General features: G+C 25.8%; 1 protein-coding gene across 2 annotated transcripts in view; it reads left to right on the top strand.

Moving 5' to 3' along the window:
- The first annotated feature begins 4587 nt into the window (after positions 1 to 4587).
- Positions 4588 to 15413, top strand: part of LOC100206284 (intraflagellar transport protein 172 homolog) — a 73204-nt gene continuing 62378 nt past the window's right edge. The window contains exons 1-5 of one of the 2 annotated variants that reach the window (XM_065813970.1): positions 4588 to 4658; positions 4753 to 4896; positions 5533 to 5645; positions 5741 to 5780; positions 5887 to 5955. In XM_065813970.1, the coding sequence (XP_065670042.1) occupies positions 4620 to 4658; positions 4753 to 4896; positions 5533 to 5645; positions 5741 to 5780; positions 5887 to 5955 (405 nt within the window). In that variant the 5' untranslated portion in view covers positions 4588 to 4619. The remainder of the gene's footprint in view (positions 4659 to 4752; positions 4897 to 5532; positions 5646 to 5740; positions 5781 to 5886; positions 5956 to 15413) is intronic. The other variant, XM_065813971.1, reaches the window with a different exon arrangement.

The following is a 15413-nucleotide window of genomic DNA, read 5'->3' as shown; positions in this document are numbered from 1 at the left end:
CTCTATTATATACTATAATAGAATATAGTGGGAAAAGATTTAGTATGAAATTATAGATCATTATCTATCATTAGCAAATTAACAATTGTTATAAAATGGTTAAAATGTTTTTCATATGTCTAAATTTTTTATATCAATTTTCTTGGTATTGCTATGCTCCATTTGCTTCTTTGTGAAATATTATATTATAATATATATATATATATATATATATATATATATATATATATATATATATATATATATATATATATATATATATATATATATATATATATATATATACAGAGCCGGCTCGTAGCGTGTGCAAAGTGTGCAAAACAGGTGCAGCATTAAAAAGGCGCAAAATTAAAATTTTGCTTATGCTATTTTGAGTTATGCCCCTTGTCCAATCCCAATTAGTTTTTTTAAAATATTTTTTGCTAACTAATCAGACGAAAGTTTACATTTTATGTTTACTTTGGACAAGATGGCCGACATTGACGCTTTACTGAAATAGATCCCCGCCTTAAATTTCTAATGTCAGTTGTGAATGACATGTTTGCACCTTATTTTCCAGATTTAAAAAAACATTTTCTTGAATGTTTTTATAACAAAAATACAAGTCTCCTAGTTAGTCTATTATTTATATAATTATTTTTACACATTTTTTGTTTTGGTTACTTTTAGTGCATAATTATATTTGTTAGTAATAGTAGATCTAGCTAGTAAAACTGCATGCAATTAGAACTGCATATTGTGATGCAGATAGTGCGGTTTCAGATTATGATGCATTGCGTAATGAGTTGCTTTTTGCATATTTTTGATAGTTCAAATAAATTAAATTTAAAAAAATGATTGTTATCGTTTTATTATAAAAATAAGAAGGTATTATAAAGGCATAAAATATTAAAGAACTTGCCAAAACCAAATAAAAAATAAATAAAAAACCCAAACAAAAAGGATGAAGTCTGTTACACTTTATTATCCTTATGTATTATTTTGTATTTTTTGATAGGTGATTCAAAATAGCAACAAATCTATACTTTCCTGAAATAAAATGGATCAAAAATTGTCTGGTTGGTAAAATAAATTAAAAAGAGAAAAAAAACCCAGCAGAAGCTTTCAAAAAGCAAAAAACTCTTCATAATTTTCTTCAAACAGCTGTAGAGAATGAAAGTGAATATGAGGAATATAGGAAATATGATTAATGAAAACAAGAAAGAAAGTTTAAGTGAAAAACAAAATGAAGGAGAAATAAACATTATTAGAATTGAAAACATTAATGAAGGATATAGTACAACTAATGCAATTGTGGAATTGAGTTTGGAAATCAAACCTTCAAACAATATTTGGCTGTTGAAGTGAATGAAAATACACTATGATGATTTAGCAAATTGGTCAGAATATTTGTCCACAATATTATTAAATCATAGTTACAAAAGAACCTACAAATTTTTCTGTTACTGCTTACCCAAAAGATGATCAGAACCGATTATTTAACTATGTCCATTTTTATCGTAAAGCTCCCAATAGAGAATTAATCAACAGATCTTGGCTAGTTTATTCACTTAAATCAGACAAAGTATTTTGTTTTTGTTGTAAATTGTTTAGCAACATTACTTCTGTTTAGTGAAAACTGGAACAAATGACTAGATACACATGACACTAATTTTAAATAGACATGAAAGCAGTTTGGTAAATGGGTAGAGTTGAAAAAAAGACTTAGTACATCTCAAACTAGTGATTGTCTTAATGAAAAAATGTACCTGACTGAAGTACAACATTGGGATTCTTTTATTAAGAGAATTGTCAATAAGATTTTTTGATGATGAACTTTTTGAAGAAGATGGTGATATACAACCAAACCAAAAATTCAAAAAGCAGTTTTTTGATGTTCTCTTTAAAATAGCTAAAGAATCGATAAATGAACAATTTGAAAGCTTTTCAAGTACAATAGAACCATTCGATTTTTTGTATGATGTCAAAGATATTGATAAAATAGGAGAAGACGCAATTAATAAATGCAGATTACGGAAAAAAGTATTGACTCATTGTGAATCAAAAGACGCCTAATTTATTGTCGCACACATAAATTATGTTTCACGAGCCGGCTCTGCATATATATTTGGGTGCAGTGAATTTTATTTTTTTTTAGAATTTATTTAGCCTGGATGTGCAAATTTTGTCTATTCATTTTAAAAATACTCTGGAAAAATACTAATGCTCTAGGAAATTATTTTGAGGTACCCCAAGACATTTAAAATTTTAATAAGTCCCTAATTTTATATAAATTTTTTTTTTTTAAAGTACGTCATGCTGGGTCTCAAAAGAAGCAAAATTTTATAAAAATTTCAAAAAATAACAATTATTTTATAAATTATTATTTAAGATTTTTTTGAAATTATTATCAAAAAAATAAACTTTTTTCATTTTTAGTTTAAAAGGTCATTTTTTTCTGCAAGAAACTATAAAATAATATATATATATAAAATAATAACTTTTGCACACCCAGGCTAAATGAATTGTAAAAAAAACTAAAATTCACTGCACCCAAATATATATATACATATATATATATATATATATATATATATATATATATATATATATATATATATATATATATGTATGTATATATATATATATATATATGTATATGGGAATAACTCCATATATATATATATATATATATATATATATATATATATATATATATATATATATATATATATATATATAGTTCTATAGTTTGTTGGCTTTAGGAAGAGCGGAAGGAAAAAAGTGATTCTTACGCCAACACATACGTCACTTTTAATTACTTTTGACTTTCGTCCAACATTTCCGTGTTGGACGAAAGTAAAAACCATTAATTTAATTACAAATTAATCGTTTTTTAAAAAAACCACAAAAACGTAAATTTAATTGACCAGAATGTTTTTAAAAACATTCTGAATGTTTTTATAACATTTTGAATGTTTTTAACAATATAAACAATGTTTTTATTTTTATTTTTTTTAATAAAATGTTTTTATTTTTATTTTTTTTACTGTAAATCATGCGCGGAGTGTTGCTACATCGACTATCTTATAGCCTGACTCGCAAGAGAGTGCTGCTACATCGACTGACAAATAGCCTGACTCGCAAGGGAGTGCTGCTACATCGACTGACAAATAGCCTGACTCGCAAGGGAGTGCTGCTACATCGACTGACAAATAGCCTGACCCGCAAGGGAGTGCTGCTACATCGACTGAGAGTTTGGTTGGGGCAGGCAGTCTATCATTATTAAAAAAAAAAAATTCCGGTCTTGCATTTTAATTTTTACTTTTTGTCAACAAAATATCGAAAAAACTTTCGGACAACATCTAAGGGTTCTATATATATATATATATATATATATATATATATATATATATATATATATATATATATATATATACATATATATATATATATATATATATATATATATATATATATATATACATATATATATATATATAAATATATATATATATATATATATATATATATGTATATGGGAATAGCCCCATATATATATATACATATATATAGCCCCATATATATATAGCCCCATATATATATATATATATATATATATATATATATATATATATATATATATATATATATATATATATATATATATATATATATATATATATATATATACAGGGTGTTCGGGATAAATTTGACATATTTATAATTGATTATATTTTTTTTGTAGATTAGAGGTATTAATACACACTACAGATCATTTAAAAGTTTGAACCCTTCTTCATTCATATACAAGATGTCAGAAAGGATGGATGACTGGAACCCACCTGAATCATGGAAGAGAATAACTTGCATCATGATGATTCGTGCCGGCCATCAAAATAAGGATATTATGACTTCTGCCCAATGCTCCCTGAACACAGTAAAAACAATCAGGTATGAAATAGAGACTTGCAATGGTGACTACGAGGATGTAGTAAGAAGAAAGATCCCTAGCAGACGATCTGATTGCGTTCGTACAGCAGAATTCCTCGCAAGTCTGCAGGAACAGGTGTTGAAGAACCCTGGCATTGGAATTCGGGCTTTGTCACGTGAAATGAATGTTGCATCGTCTGGATGCTTGTATGAGTAGTAGCGAAGGTCTTCATTTAGTGCATGCTTCATAGTAGAGGATGCAACATTCATTTCACGTGACAAAGGGTGGGTTCCAGTCATCCATCTTTTCTGACATCTTGTATATGAATGAAGAAGGGTTCAAACTTTTAAATGACCTGTAGTGTGTATTAATACCTCTGATCTACAAAAAAATATAATCAATTATAAATATGTCAAATTTATCCCGAACACCCTGTATATGTATATGGGAATAGCCCCATATATATATATATTTATATATATATATGTATATATATATATACACACACACACATATATATATATATATATATATACATATATGTATATATATATATATAAATATATATATATATATATATATATATATATATATATATATATATATATATATATATATATATATATATATATATATATATATACATCAGTATTTACATTTAATAAAAGTATTCATAATAGCGGTTTTTTTAGTATAAAAAAAAGTTATGCTGCTGAAGCACATAAAAACAATTTTTCCACCACAGGTATATATAACAAGATGTATTTAAATTATTTTAATTGTTGTACTTTGATTTATTTTTAAATTATGTGTTATATATGCTTTAAATGATATTTAAGGATGGTGCTGCTAAAGTTACTGCAATGTGCTGGTCACCTAACAATAAAAAAATGGCTGTCGTGTCTACTGATAGAGTTATTTCATTTTTTGATGATTCTGGAGAAATGAGAGATAAGTTTGGTGAAAAACCAGGAGAACCTAAGGTTTACAAACAAACAAAAAATCAATTATATATATATATATATATATATATATATATATATATGTATATATATATATATATATATATATATATATATATATATATATATATATATATATATATATATATATATATATATATATAAAATAAATACATTTATAATATAAAATGTATATATGTTTGCTTTATTATAGCTCTGTTCTTTAAGAACATTGAGTACTCAAAGACTTTGTATTCTATTTGTAGAATACAAAGTGTTTGAGGTAGATCAGCAAAAATTTACTGACCTCCTTTCTATGTTTTATGAAAACCCTATTGTGTCAAATTATTTTTGCTGACCTCAAATTATTTTTGCTGAACAGTTTAAGGTTGACAATAAATTGCTGACTTTAAACTGTTAGAGGTCGGCAAAAATAATTTGACAAAAAGGGGTTATCATAAAACATAGAAAGGAGGTCAGTAAATTTATTTATTATTTATTTTTAATATTTTTTATGATGAAAAGATATAAAAATTATATAATATTATATAGTTATATGTATTATATGATTATAATTGTTGCAATACAAATTCTTATGTTTTCATTTCATGTTTTCTAAGATAATGTAATATAGAGTGCTATTTTGCTATAATTTAGACTGGAAAGAAAGGTTTTTTAGTTAAAGGTCTTGCTTTTTCACCAGATTCAACAAAAATTGCATTAGGCCAGTCTGACAACATAGTATTTGTTTATAAAATAGGGGAGGAATGGTAAATCAATTTTAAAAATATATTTTTAAATTAGTAGCATTTTTAAATGAAAATATTATTGTTTAAAAAAAATAATGTGCCAATAATTTTTTTAGGGGAGACAGAAAAGTAATTTGCAATAAATTTATACAAGCGGTAGTATACTTGTTTTTATTTAAATAAATCTCATGTTTTTTAATTTTTTGTATTACACTAAATAACGTATATTTTTAGTAATGTTGAAGCATTTTTTCGTTGATAGAGTGCAGTAACATGTCTAATATGGCCTCCAGAATCTAAGTTTATTATTTTTGGTCTTGCTGATGGAAAGGTATATAAACTTTTTTTTTCAACTATTTTATGAGTTTTAGAGTATTCTATATTAATTCTATATTAATATAGAATACTCTATATATATATATATATATATATATATATATATATATATATATATATATGTATATATATATATATATATATATATATATATATATATATATATATATATGTATATATATATATATATAAATATATATATATATATATATATATATATATATATATATATATATATATATATCAATTCACATACAGCAAATATTTATACTTTATACTTTAAATATACGTTCATTCGTGTACGTATATTTAAAGTATAAAACATAAACAATAGCTGCATATTAAATTTTTCATTGTAATATTTCAACCTATTTTTGCACAGATTTCATCAGACCCAAAATATTATTACAAAAAACCATACTAATATTGCATAAAAACGTCTAAGAAGAAATTAAAATGAAGGCATAAATGATGATATATCAATGTAACTACAAAGTTACCAAATATTATTTAATTCCATTATTTTGGATAATTTTTTTAAACAGAGGTCTCCAACTGTTTGTAGGTATTTTAATGCCATTGTCATGATTGAGAAATATAGGAGCATGTTTTATTTCCTGCTTTGTTAAGGTGTAATTAATTTTGGGTGATTTTCTCACTTTACGTTCTTCATACTCTGATTTAATATATATATATATATATATATATATATATATATATATATATATATATATATATATATATATATATATATTAGGGTAGGCCAAAAACAAAAAATTTTGAAAATTTAACATGTCTGCAAAAAAATGTGATCCTTTTCACATATGAATACAAACTATAAAAAAAAATTTGGAAAAAAATATCATTGAGTGCTGCCGAATTTGATTTGATTATTTTCATTTTTAGTCTAAAACATGTCAAAATAAGGATTTTGTAGGAAAGTGAAAAAAGATTAAAATTTTTATATCTATAGGAAATATTTGTTATTTGAGGCTGTTCATTTAATAGGCAACACGTTTTTGAACCTTTTTGGACTTCCCCCATGTATAATTTTGTGTTACTTGTTTATCAACTCCTCCCCCGCCCCCTCTTTTATGGGCAGTGCTATTATTGTTAAAAAATCTATAAGTAATTTTTTGCTAAAAATTTACTGATTCCGCTATAATAAGAATTGTAGTTAAAAGGTTTTTTTCACGTCACATTGTAGCTAACCACCCTTTCCATGTGATATTTGGTGACACTTTCAATACCCCTCCCCCATATGGGAAGGGGTTTACCACAATACAAGTAATAACTGCTTTTATAACCCCTTTTTAAATCATATATTGCCTGGATTACAGAAGAGTTATTTTATTTGGAATTTTTTTGGGGTCTAATTAAAAACAGAAAAGCTAATGGAAAAGTGGTTATTATTTATACTCAGCTAAATCAACGAATAATTGCTTCTTATTAAAATTGCCTACAACTTTTCTGTGATTTTCAACCACGTTAAAAACTTCATTTCATACAGCCTCGTCCTAAAGATAAGAAATATTATTTATCTATAATTTATTCTAAAAGTAGATTTGTATGATTATTTAGATTTTTATTCATAATTTCTTCTCAACTAATTTTACAGTTTACCTTTGTAAGTATTTGGAGATAATCAAAACACAACTTAATTCCTCTCTCGGCTGCGTCATTAGTCACCTTTAGAGTTTTGATAAACAGCTTCATTTTCAAATAATAGGCATTGTCTTCCCATTCTGAAGAAGGAATTTTAAGCCATTTTCCAAAATCTTTTAAATTATGAAAAATCAATTAAGACTTGTTCCCAATATAAGATAAAATATCAGAATTTTTTCTAATCACTGGAAGAGTTGGTTTACCGCAATTGATACCAAGTGGTTTTCCGTATTCTAGCATTTTTTTTGCAATTTTATCTTTATCATTTAGAGAAAGTTTATTTGAAAATAAACTTAAATTTTCAGCAGGTACACCGAAGTTTGGTATACCTTTAAGTGCTTCTAGATCATTAAATAATTCTATATCATTAATTGGTGCATCGCAAGCCTTTGACGCTTCTAACCAAGCTTTAATGTAAATGGCTGAGCTAAAAGTCAAGAGCACCACATGTTTTCTATTTCTTGGGCTCTTCTCTACCTAATAGAAAAATTGCTAGTTCTACAGCCTCTTTGTAATCGTCTCTTGGGTGATGCTTAGAGTGCAATACTTTCTCTAAGAAATTGCGAGTTTCATTTGCTTTTTGTTTTAAGAATGAATTTTCAAGAGCAAGGGATCTATTTGAAAGTTTGAGAGGAATTTTTTTAGAGTGAAGCCATTCTTTTTGAAAATTATTAAACTCTATATTATCATCAGATGATGTCTCTTTTTGAAATAAAGATTTCCAAAACGACCCTAGGATTAATTCTAAAACATGATGACGACATGCAAGCCAGAGAAGCGTTTTTATAGATTTGTATTCTTCAAGAAGAGTTGCCGCTCCATTTCTTACTCCAGTATTACAAGCCGTTGTATCGAAAACTTGGGCAACAATATTATCTTTAAGATCCCATTTTTCTAAATCTTCTATGATTCCTTTACATATACCTGTGCCTGACTGAATAGGTTTAATAGATAAAATTTTACCTTTCTCGCAGTTTGGAAAACCACTTACTAAAACAGTTAAATAGTCAAACTTTTTACCAGATATTTGCTTCATAAGTTTCCTATCCCAGTGAAGAGTTAAATAATCTAATCTAACTTTTTTTTTAAATTCTGCCATTATATTTCTTGCCATAATTTGTCTATTTTGCTTATGTGCTCTTCTAATTGTGTTTAGTGAAATATCTACATCATTAGCTTTAACCCCACCTAAAAAATACAGAATATAATTTTTCTTATCAACTAATCACACTAATAAAAAACTCATGAAACTGATTAGTGATTTAAATATCAATCAAAAAGTAACCTAGAACCAGGATTGCTGAAACATTTATCATAAGCTGTGCGTTTGATAGTTTAGATCTATCAGCAGTTGCTGTTATCATTGGATGACAAACAAAGTTTCTCGGCAAAATTAAATTGATATTATCTGATACAACATTTTCCATTACACCTGCAGAAGATTCAAAATTATTCACTTCATAATCAATTTTAGAAGAGCTCTGAGAATCTGAGTACATAGAACCTCTAGACGCAGCAAAAAATGATTCTTCAGTTGAGTCACTATCACTTTTATAAACGCTGAAATCAATTTCTTTATCATTTAATTTTCTTTTCTTTATCGATTCTTAATTTTTCTTTTTCCTCCTTCTCTATCTTTCTTTTGACACTCGATTTTAACAAATTATCTTTTCCACCTAGTCCTCCGGTTTTTACTCCACTTTTGAGTGTTGAAAACCAGAGAATATCTTCTTCTGCATTTAAATTTGATCTGGTTTTTTTAACATATTCTTTCCAATTCGGAGAACTAATATCAAAAAAATTATCCATTATTTTTCTAAAGCCTTGAATAAGTAAATCTTTTTTTGAAAAACATTTATGTTTAGACTTTGCAAGACTTCTCCATTTATCATGTAACTTAATAATACTTTCAATAATATACTTTTCCTGCTTGCAAGGAATATCAGCTTTATCCCAAAAAACTTTAACGGTTTTCATTGTTAATTTTGCAGCTAATTTTAATTTTGAAATGTTGCTTTTAGTACCTAATTCTTTTGTACATTTAGAAAACACTTGAATCGAATTGTTTATCATTTTTAATTGATACCTTAACAAGCAAAACAGAAGATGAATTTAAGTTTATTTTCAAATTAAAAAATAAAGTTATTTTTGGAAATAAAAAATTTAAGTTATAAAAATCTTTAAATAGTATAAACCTAAAAAATCTGTAGACATCTCTAGTATTAGGCAGAGAACTGGTATTAATATCTGCCAGCGGATATCCAACCAACCATATTTCATTTGTTGATTTCAATACTTTTGAGTATTTCTTTTTAATTGACTCAGTCAAATTATTTTTTACAGACAAATTTTCTTTTCTTTTTTGTGTATGCGATACCATGTTAAAATGTTAAAATGAATTAAATTTTATGACTGCTAGAAAAATAATAAAACGTAAAACATCTTCTTTTCTTAAAAACGAATGGAAAGATGAATATAATTATAGAATTAATAAATTTAGTTGCTTTCTTCGTTTTTTTTATTAACCTTATTTTTTAAATTATCTTTAAACACATCTAAGCTAACTATGTTGTTTGAAAATAACAAGTTATTTTATTTTAAATCAAAAATCTTTAAGTATCGTAAAATTTCATGGTATAAATAAGTAATCGATGAGCGCAACTTTATAAAATGAAATTTCAAAATGGTAGCAAATTTTTAAGCGACTAATTTTTATACTCAAGAAGTAAAAAGGATCAAATTCTTTATTGGAAAAAAAAAGTTTAGCTATTACACTACTTTAAAAATGTTTTTTTTTTTTCATTATATCTACTTATTTATTCTGTTTTTAAAACAACTTAAATTAAATCGAATTATGCATTCTAATGACTGCACTTTTAAAAATATTATATAACTTATATATTATCTTCATATAATTGCTGATTACTTTTATCTTCTATTTCAAATAGTTAAATGAAAAACTTTTATTTAAAATAAAAGTAAAGACAAATAATATCATCACAATAGGTATTTAATTATATAAAAAATAATTTTAATTACATTTCTTTTTGTACGTAAACTTTATGATTTAGCGGCTGTTACTTATGCAAAATATTTAGAAAAAAAATAATAATTCGAATCAAAATACAACAAATTAGTTAAAATAGATAAAACACTGCTGCATGCTGCAGTAGATTATGTTGCTTACATTATTTTTAAATAAACAAGAATGCGTCGCGTGTATTGTTTGTTTACATGAAATACAATAAAATTATGCCGTCATTAGTAAATATTATGCCGAACAAATTAAAAAACGGAACAGAAGTAATGGAAGTTTTGTGTTTTGGATTTATTCATATAACTGAAACTTAAAATGAAATTTGGCAAAACTTAGAGATGAGCTACATAAACACTTTCATAACAAAAAATGATTTTTATAGTAAAAGGAACAATATTTTATGCAGCTACTAGAAAAATTGATACTTTGAAAAATATATGTGGGACTGTGGCCTACCCTAATATATATATATACACATATATTTATAAATATATATTATTTTTGTTCTTCATACTCTGACATATGTGTGTATATATATATATATATATATATATATATATATATATATATATATATATATATATATATATATATATATATACACAGGGTGTTAGTTAGGAAAAAAATTCATACAGCGTTTTAGCGAAATTGGGAATTTAGGTGCCGCCAAAAAAAAAAAAAAGGTCATTACATTCTGACAATTTTTACAAAAAATACAAGAATTCTGACCAAAAAAGACCTTGCGATCAAGAGCAAGCGCCAATAAACGATTGGAACAGATCAAATTTTTAATCTATGATGTTCATTTTACCTAAAAACCGTGTTTATTTAAAATCTTATTCGAATTCGGACAAGCGATTGGGATATTAAAAAGATTTAAAAAAAAAAAAATCTACGGTCTGGGTTTTTTCGCTTTAAACATTTATATTTTATGATAACGCAAAATTTATCATTTTATTTTTTTCGTCTTTTCATGATTCACAGACCTGATCATTTAACGGAAATATGTCGTAGTCAACAAAATATCATACAGACGCTATAGTATTTTAAAATGAGGGCATCAACTAAATTTAATCGGCATCTTTAAATATCTAGTAAATTAGGTATTTAAGTAAAAAAATATATATAAATACAAAAACTAATTTTTTTTTTTTTTTTTAATTTTCAGATATACATTAAATATCTACTTAAATTTTGTATTTGTAAATTTAAAAAAAAAATTTTTTTTTTGTAATTATTGTAAATATTGTTAATAATTAATATTATAATATTATTTAATTATCTTCGTTTATGTTTTACGCAAATATAAAATATATAATACGTTTCATTGCATGTTTTATTTTTGATTTTTTTGTTGTTATTTTCGGTTTACTTTACCAGCTAACTTATTTTACAGAAATTATTAATAAATCTTTTAATATAAAAACGTTATTAACTTATTTTAAATTATAATATTTATTAATATGCAAATTTTATTTGTAACTTTCCTAACTTAAGATAAACAGCAAGAATGTAAATAAAGATTTTTTGAATAACAAAAATAAATTAATGAAATAATTTATTAAACGTATTGAACAATTTTAACTGGAGAATAACTGACATCATTAAAAATTAAAAATAATTTTTTTTTCAACTTTTGAATGAATGATCTTGCTTGATAATGACGACACGTTTTTTCACATTAAAAAATTGATCTTAATTCTTAATTCATTAACTTAATTCATTTCCTTGTCGTGCGTACTAATTGCGTTTTTTACTCGTCTAGTGCAACACTTTAGATCTGAAACTGATTTTTTTTTTTTTTTTACCATGATCTTAAGAAATTTTGGGAATTTTAAACCAAGTGGGAAACCGCGTTATACGCGGTGCCATCAGGCTGGCTAACACCCTGATATATATATATATATATATATATATATATATATATATATATATATATATATATATATATATATCAATGTTGTTATGACAATTAAATAATTCGACTTTTTTTTGTAATTTACCTCCCCGAGAAGACCACTATAGATAAGGAGGCTATTTTTTGGTTAAAATCCTCTCTCAACTCTATAACTCCGAAACTTGATGAACAAGGCCACTGCGCGGAGAAACAAGTTAAGCGCAGTACTACCAGGGACTTTGTGGGAGTTGAACTCGGAACCTCTCGCTGATAAAGCAAATGCTCTACCACTACACCACTACCACATTCAGCTGTTTCATCTGAAATTTCAATTTGAACCAATACCGTAAATTCGATTTCAGTACTTTTTATAAATTTGGTAAATACCAAAAGTTCAGTTGAAAAACATACCAAAAAACGATATTTATCTAATTTAGAAAAACAGTTCTTTTTTAGAATTTTCACAAAATGATTTGAGAATTTTCACAAAATACCTTGAAAAATCTTGTTTTGCAAAGAAAATCTGCCAGTTGTTAAATTTCGTTATTAACTTATATTGCCAACTTATGTATTAAATCTCAATTTGGGATACACGTGAAATTAATTTTAACATAATATGAGTATAAAAAAACAAAAAATGTAAAATTACATATTTAAATAAATTTTTCTAATAAAATAAATTTTGACTAGCTGAAATTTCTATATCGGTTTTGGTAAAACATTTGTCAAAATTTCGGTTTGGTTTCGGCACCAAATTTGAGTACCCAAAATTTCGGTTTCTTTCGGTTTCAGCTTTTTTTCTGTTTCGGTCGATCACTAGTGATTGCATGATTTTTTTATGTTGGAAAAGCTAAGTTTGGAAGCTCTGAGCCAATTGGAACAGCAAACACAACCAGTCAGCCAAAAGAACAGCCAGTTGTTGAGAACCTTTATTCAGCGTGCTTTTCACTGATTGGAAAAGGGATTCCATATAATTTTACAAAAGAAATGGTTTGACAGAACTTACCTGAAGTTGCAGCAAAAGCCTTAAAAGGAGTTGTAGTAGCTGCTTCTGTTGTAGTTAACAAGGTTCCTTCACCCCATGGCATTGTGCGTCAAGGAGTAGGAAGGCATCTTCCAGTTACTCCAGATGAAAAATATTTTCTTTTAGTCATATAGCTTTTATGAAGTGTTGACTTGCTTCGACTACTTGCGGAAAAGCATGTTTGTTTTTTAGCGTTTCCATTCATTGACTCATTCAGAAAGTTTGATGCAGTTGTTCATGCCTCCATTGGAAATGTTCCTCAAGACAACTATTGCATTTTCATTGAAGAATTCAAGGATTCCTAACTCAAGCTTCCAAACATGAGTGTCATTCCCAAAGTACATGTTTTCTTTTTTCATATAACCCAGTTTATTGATCTCCACAACCACTTACTGGGCATCTATTTAAAGCAAACAACAGATTCACTTGATCATGACTTCAACCATTACTGGCAGCAGTTTAAAAGGTTCAGTAATTATCTGGACTACCCTAAGAATCTTCTAGACTGTTTGATTGATTGAAATAGCAAGCATTTTTTTAACTTCTTTGTAAAGAATCTTTGTATTATGACATATGATATGTAAGAAGTTACCTTTCAACATCAATTTTTAAGAACATTTAATAAGAGTAATCCTTTTTTTTAAGTTGCTTGATCTGTTAAGCTAGAATCTGATTTTTTTTTATTTTCTGAAGAAATTGAATGCTTTTTTGTTTGTTGTTGTTTCTAAATTAAGTACACTGCTTTATAGAATAAATTTTTTTATTTTACACTTATTTATAGAGTCAATATGTTCGAACAAGTTTCAAATGTTTTCAATAGAAAATGTAGCTCATTTATTAAGAGTAATAAAATCACAAATTCAAATCAATCTTTCCTTCACGAGCAATGATGAAAGATTTCAAAACCAACTCTGTACTCCTACATACTTGTATCATTATACTACCAAAGTAAAATGGTACTTTTTCTTCGGAAAAGAGGTTCCAATTAAAAGTCATTTCATGACAGTGGCTTTATAGCACAAATTAGGTAACATTAAAACTTATTATTGAGGGTGTTATATACTATGTATAATTAAGTTTTTGAAGTTACATTTTATCCATTAAATCTTTTGCAAAGTTAACTAAACCTTCTTGTTCTTTGTGAAATTAATTTAATTTCAGCTTTTTCTTCTTTGAATTTTAGTGTTGATGGCTTTTATACTTTAATTCTCAAAGACTCTGATAGTTTTATGCTTGGTCTGTGCATATACTTACATATCAACTAACTTATTTGTTGTAAAGTCAGGTTTGAATTCTCTAGCTATACTTTTATCTGCTTTTGCTTTGCGCCTCTTCATTCAATCACAATTCTTTTGGTTCTTTATCATTCTCCTTAATCCTAAGACACACTCTTTTTGATATTTTTTCTAATCAAATTGACCAAGCTGTTTCTCTTTACTCATTAGTCATTTAATATAATAATATTAGTTATAGAAAAATAGTTTGAGTAAAACAGTTAACTCATTTAAACATATTTATATGTTTTTTTTGAAGAGTTAAAAACTTGGTGTTTAATCATTTAGTAAAAGCTAAAAATATTAATAAAAATATAAATTCAAATATTTAAAAAGGTAAAATAATAAGTCTAAATATTTTTATTTTTATTTCTCAACATAAAATACAAATAATTATATTTATATTTGGAAAACTTGCACTAAACATATTTGTATTTAAATATGTAACTTAGAATTTACAATTAAAGTATTTGTATTTGATCAAATGTATTTGACCTAAAATTGGTGAACATTGCATATTCAAAATAGAAACAATAAACAATAAATGTTTCGAAGA

The sequence above is a fragment of the Hydra vulgaris genome, chromosome 12, assembly GCF_038396675.1.
Source record: "Hydra vulgaris chromosome 12, alternate assembly HydraT2T_AEP".
NCBI lineage: Eukaryota > Metazoa > Cnidaria > Hydrozoa > Anthoathecata > Hydridae > Hydra > Hydra vulgaris.
The sequence above is the reverse complement of the archived record's forward strand: the minus strand, read 5'-3'. Positions and strand labels throughout refer to the sequence as shown.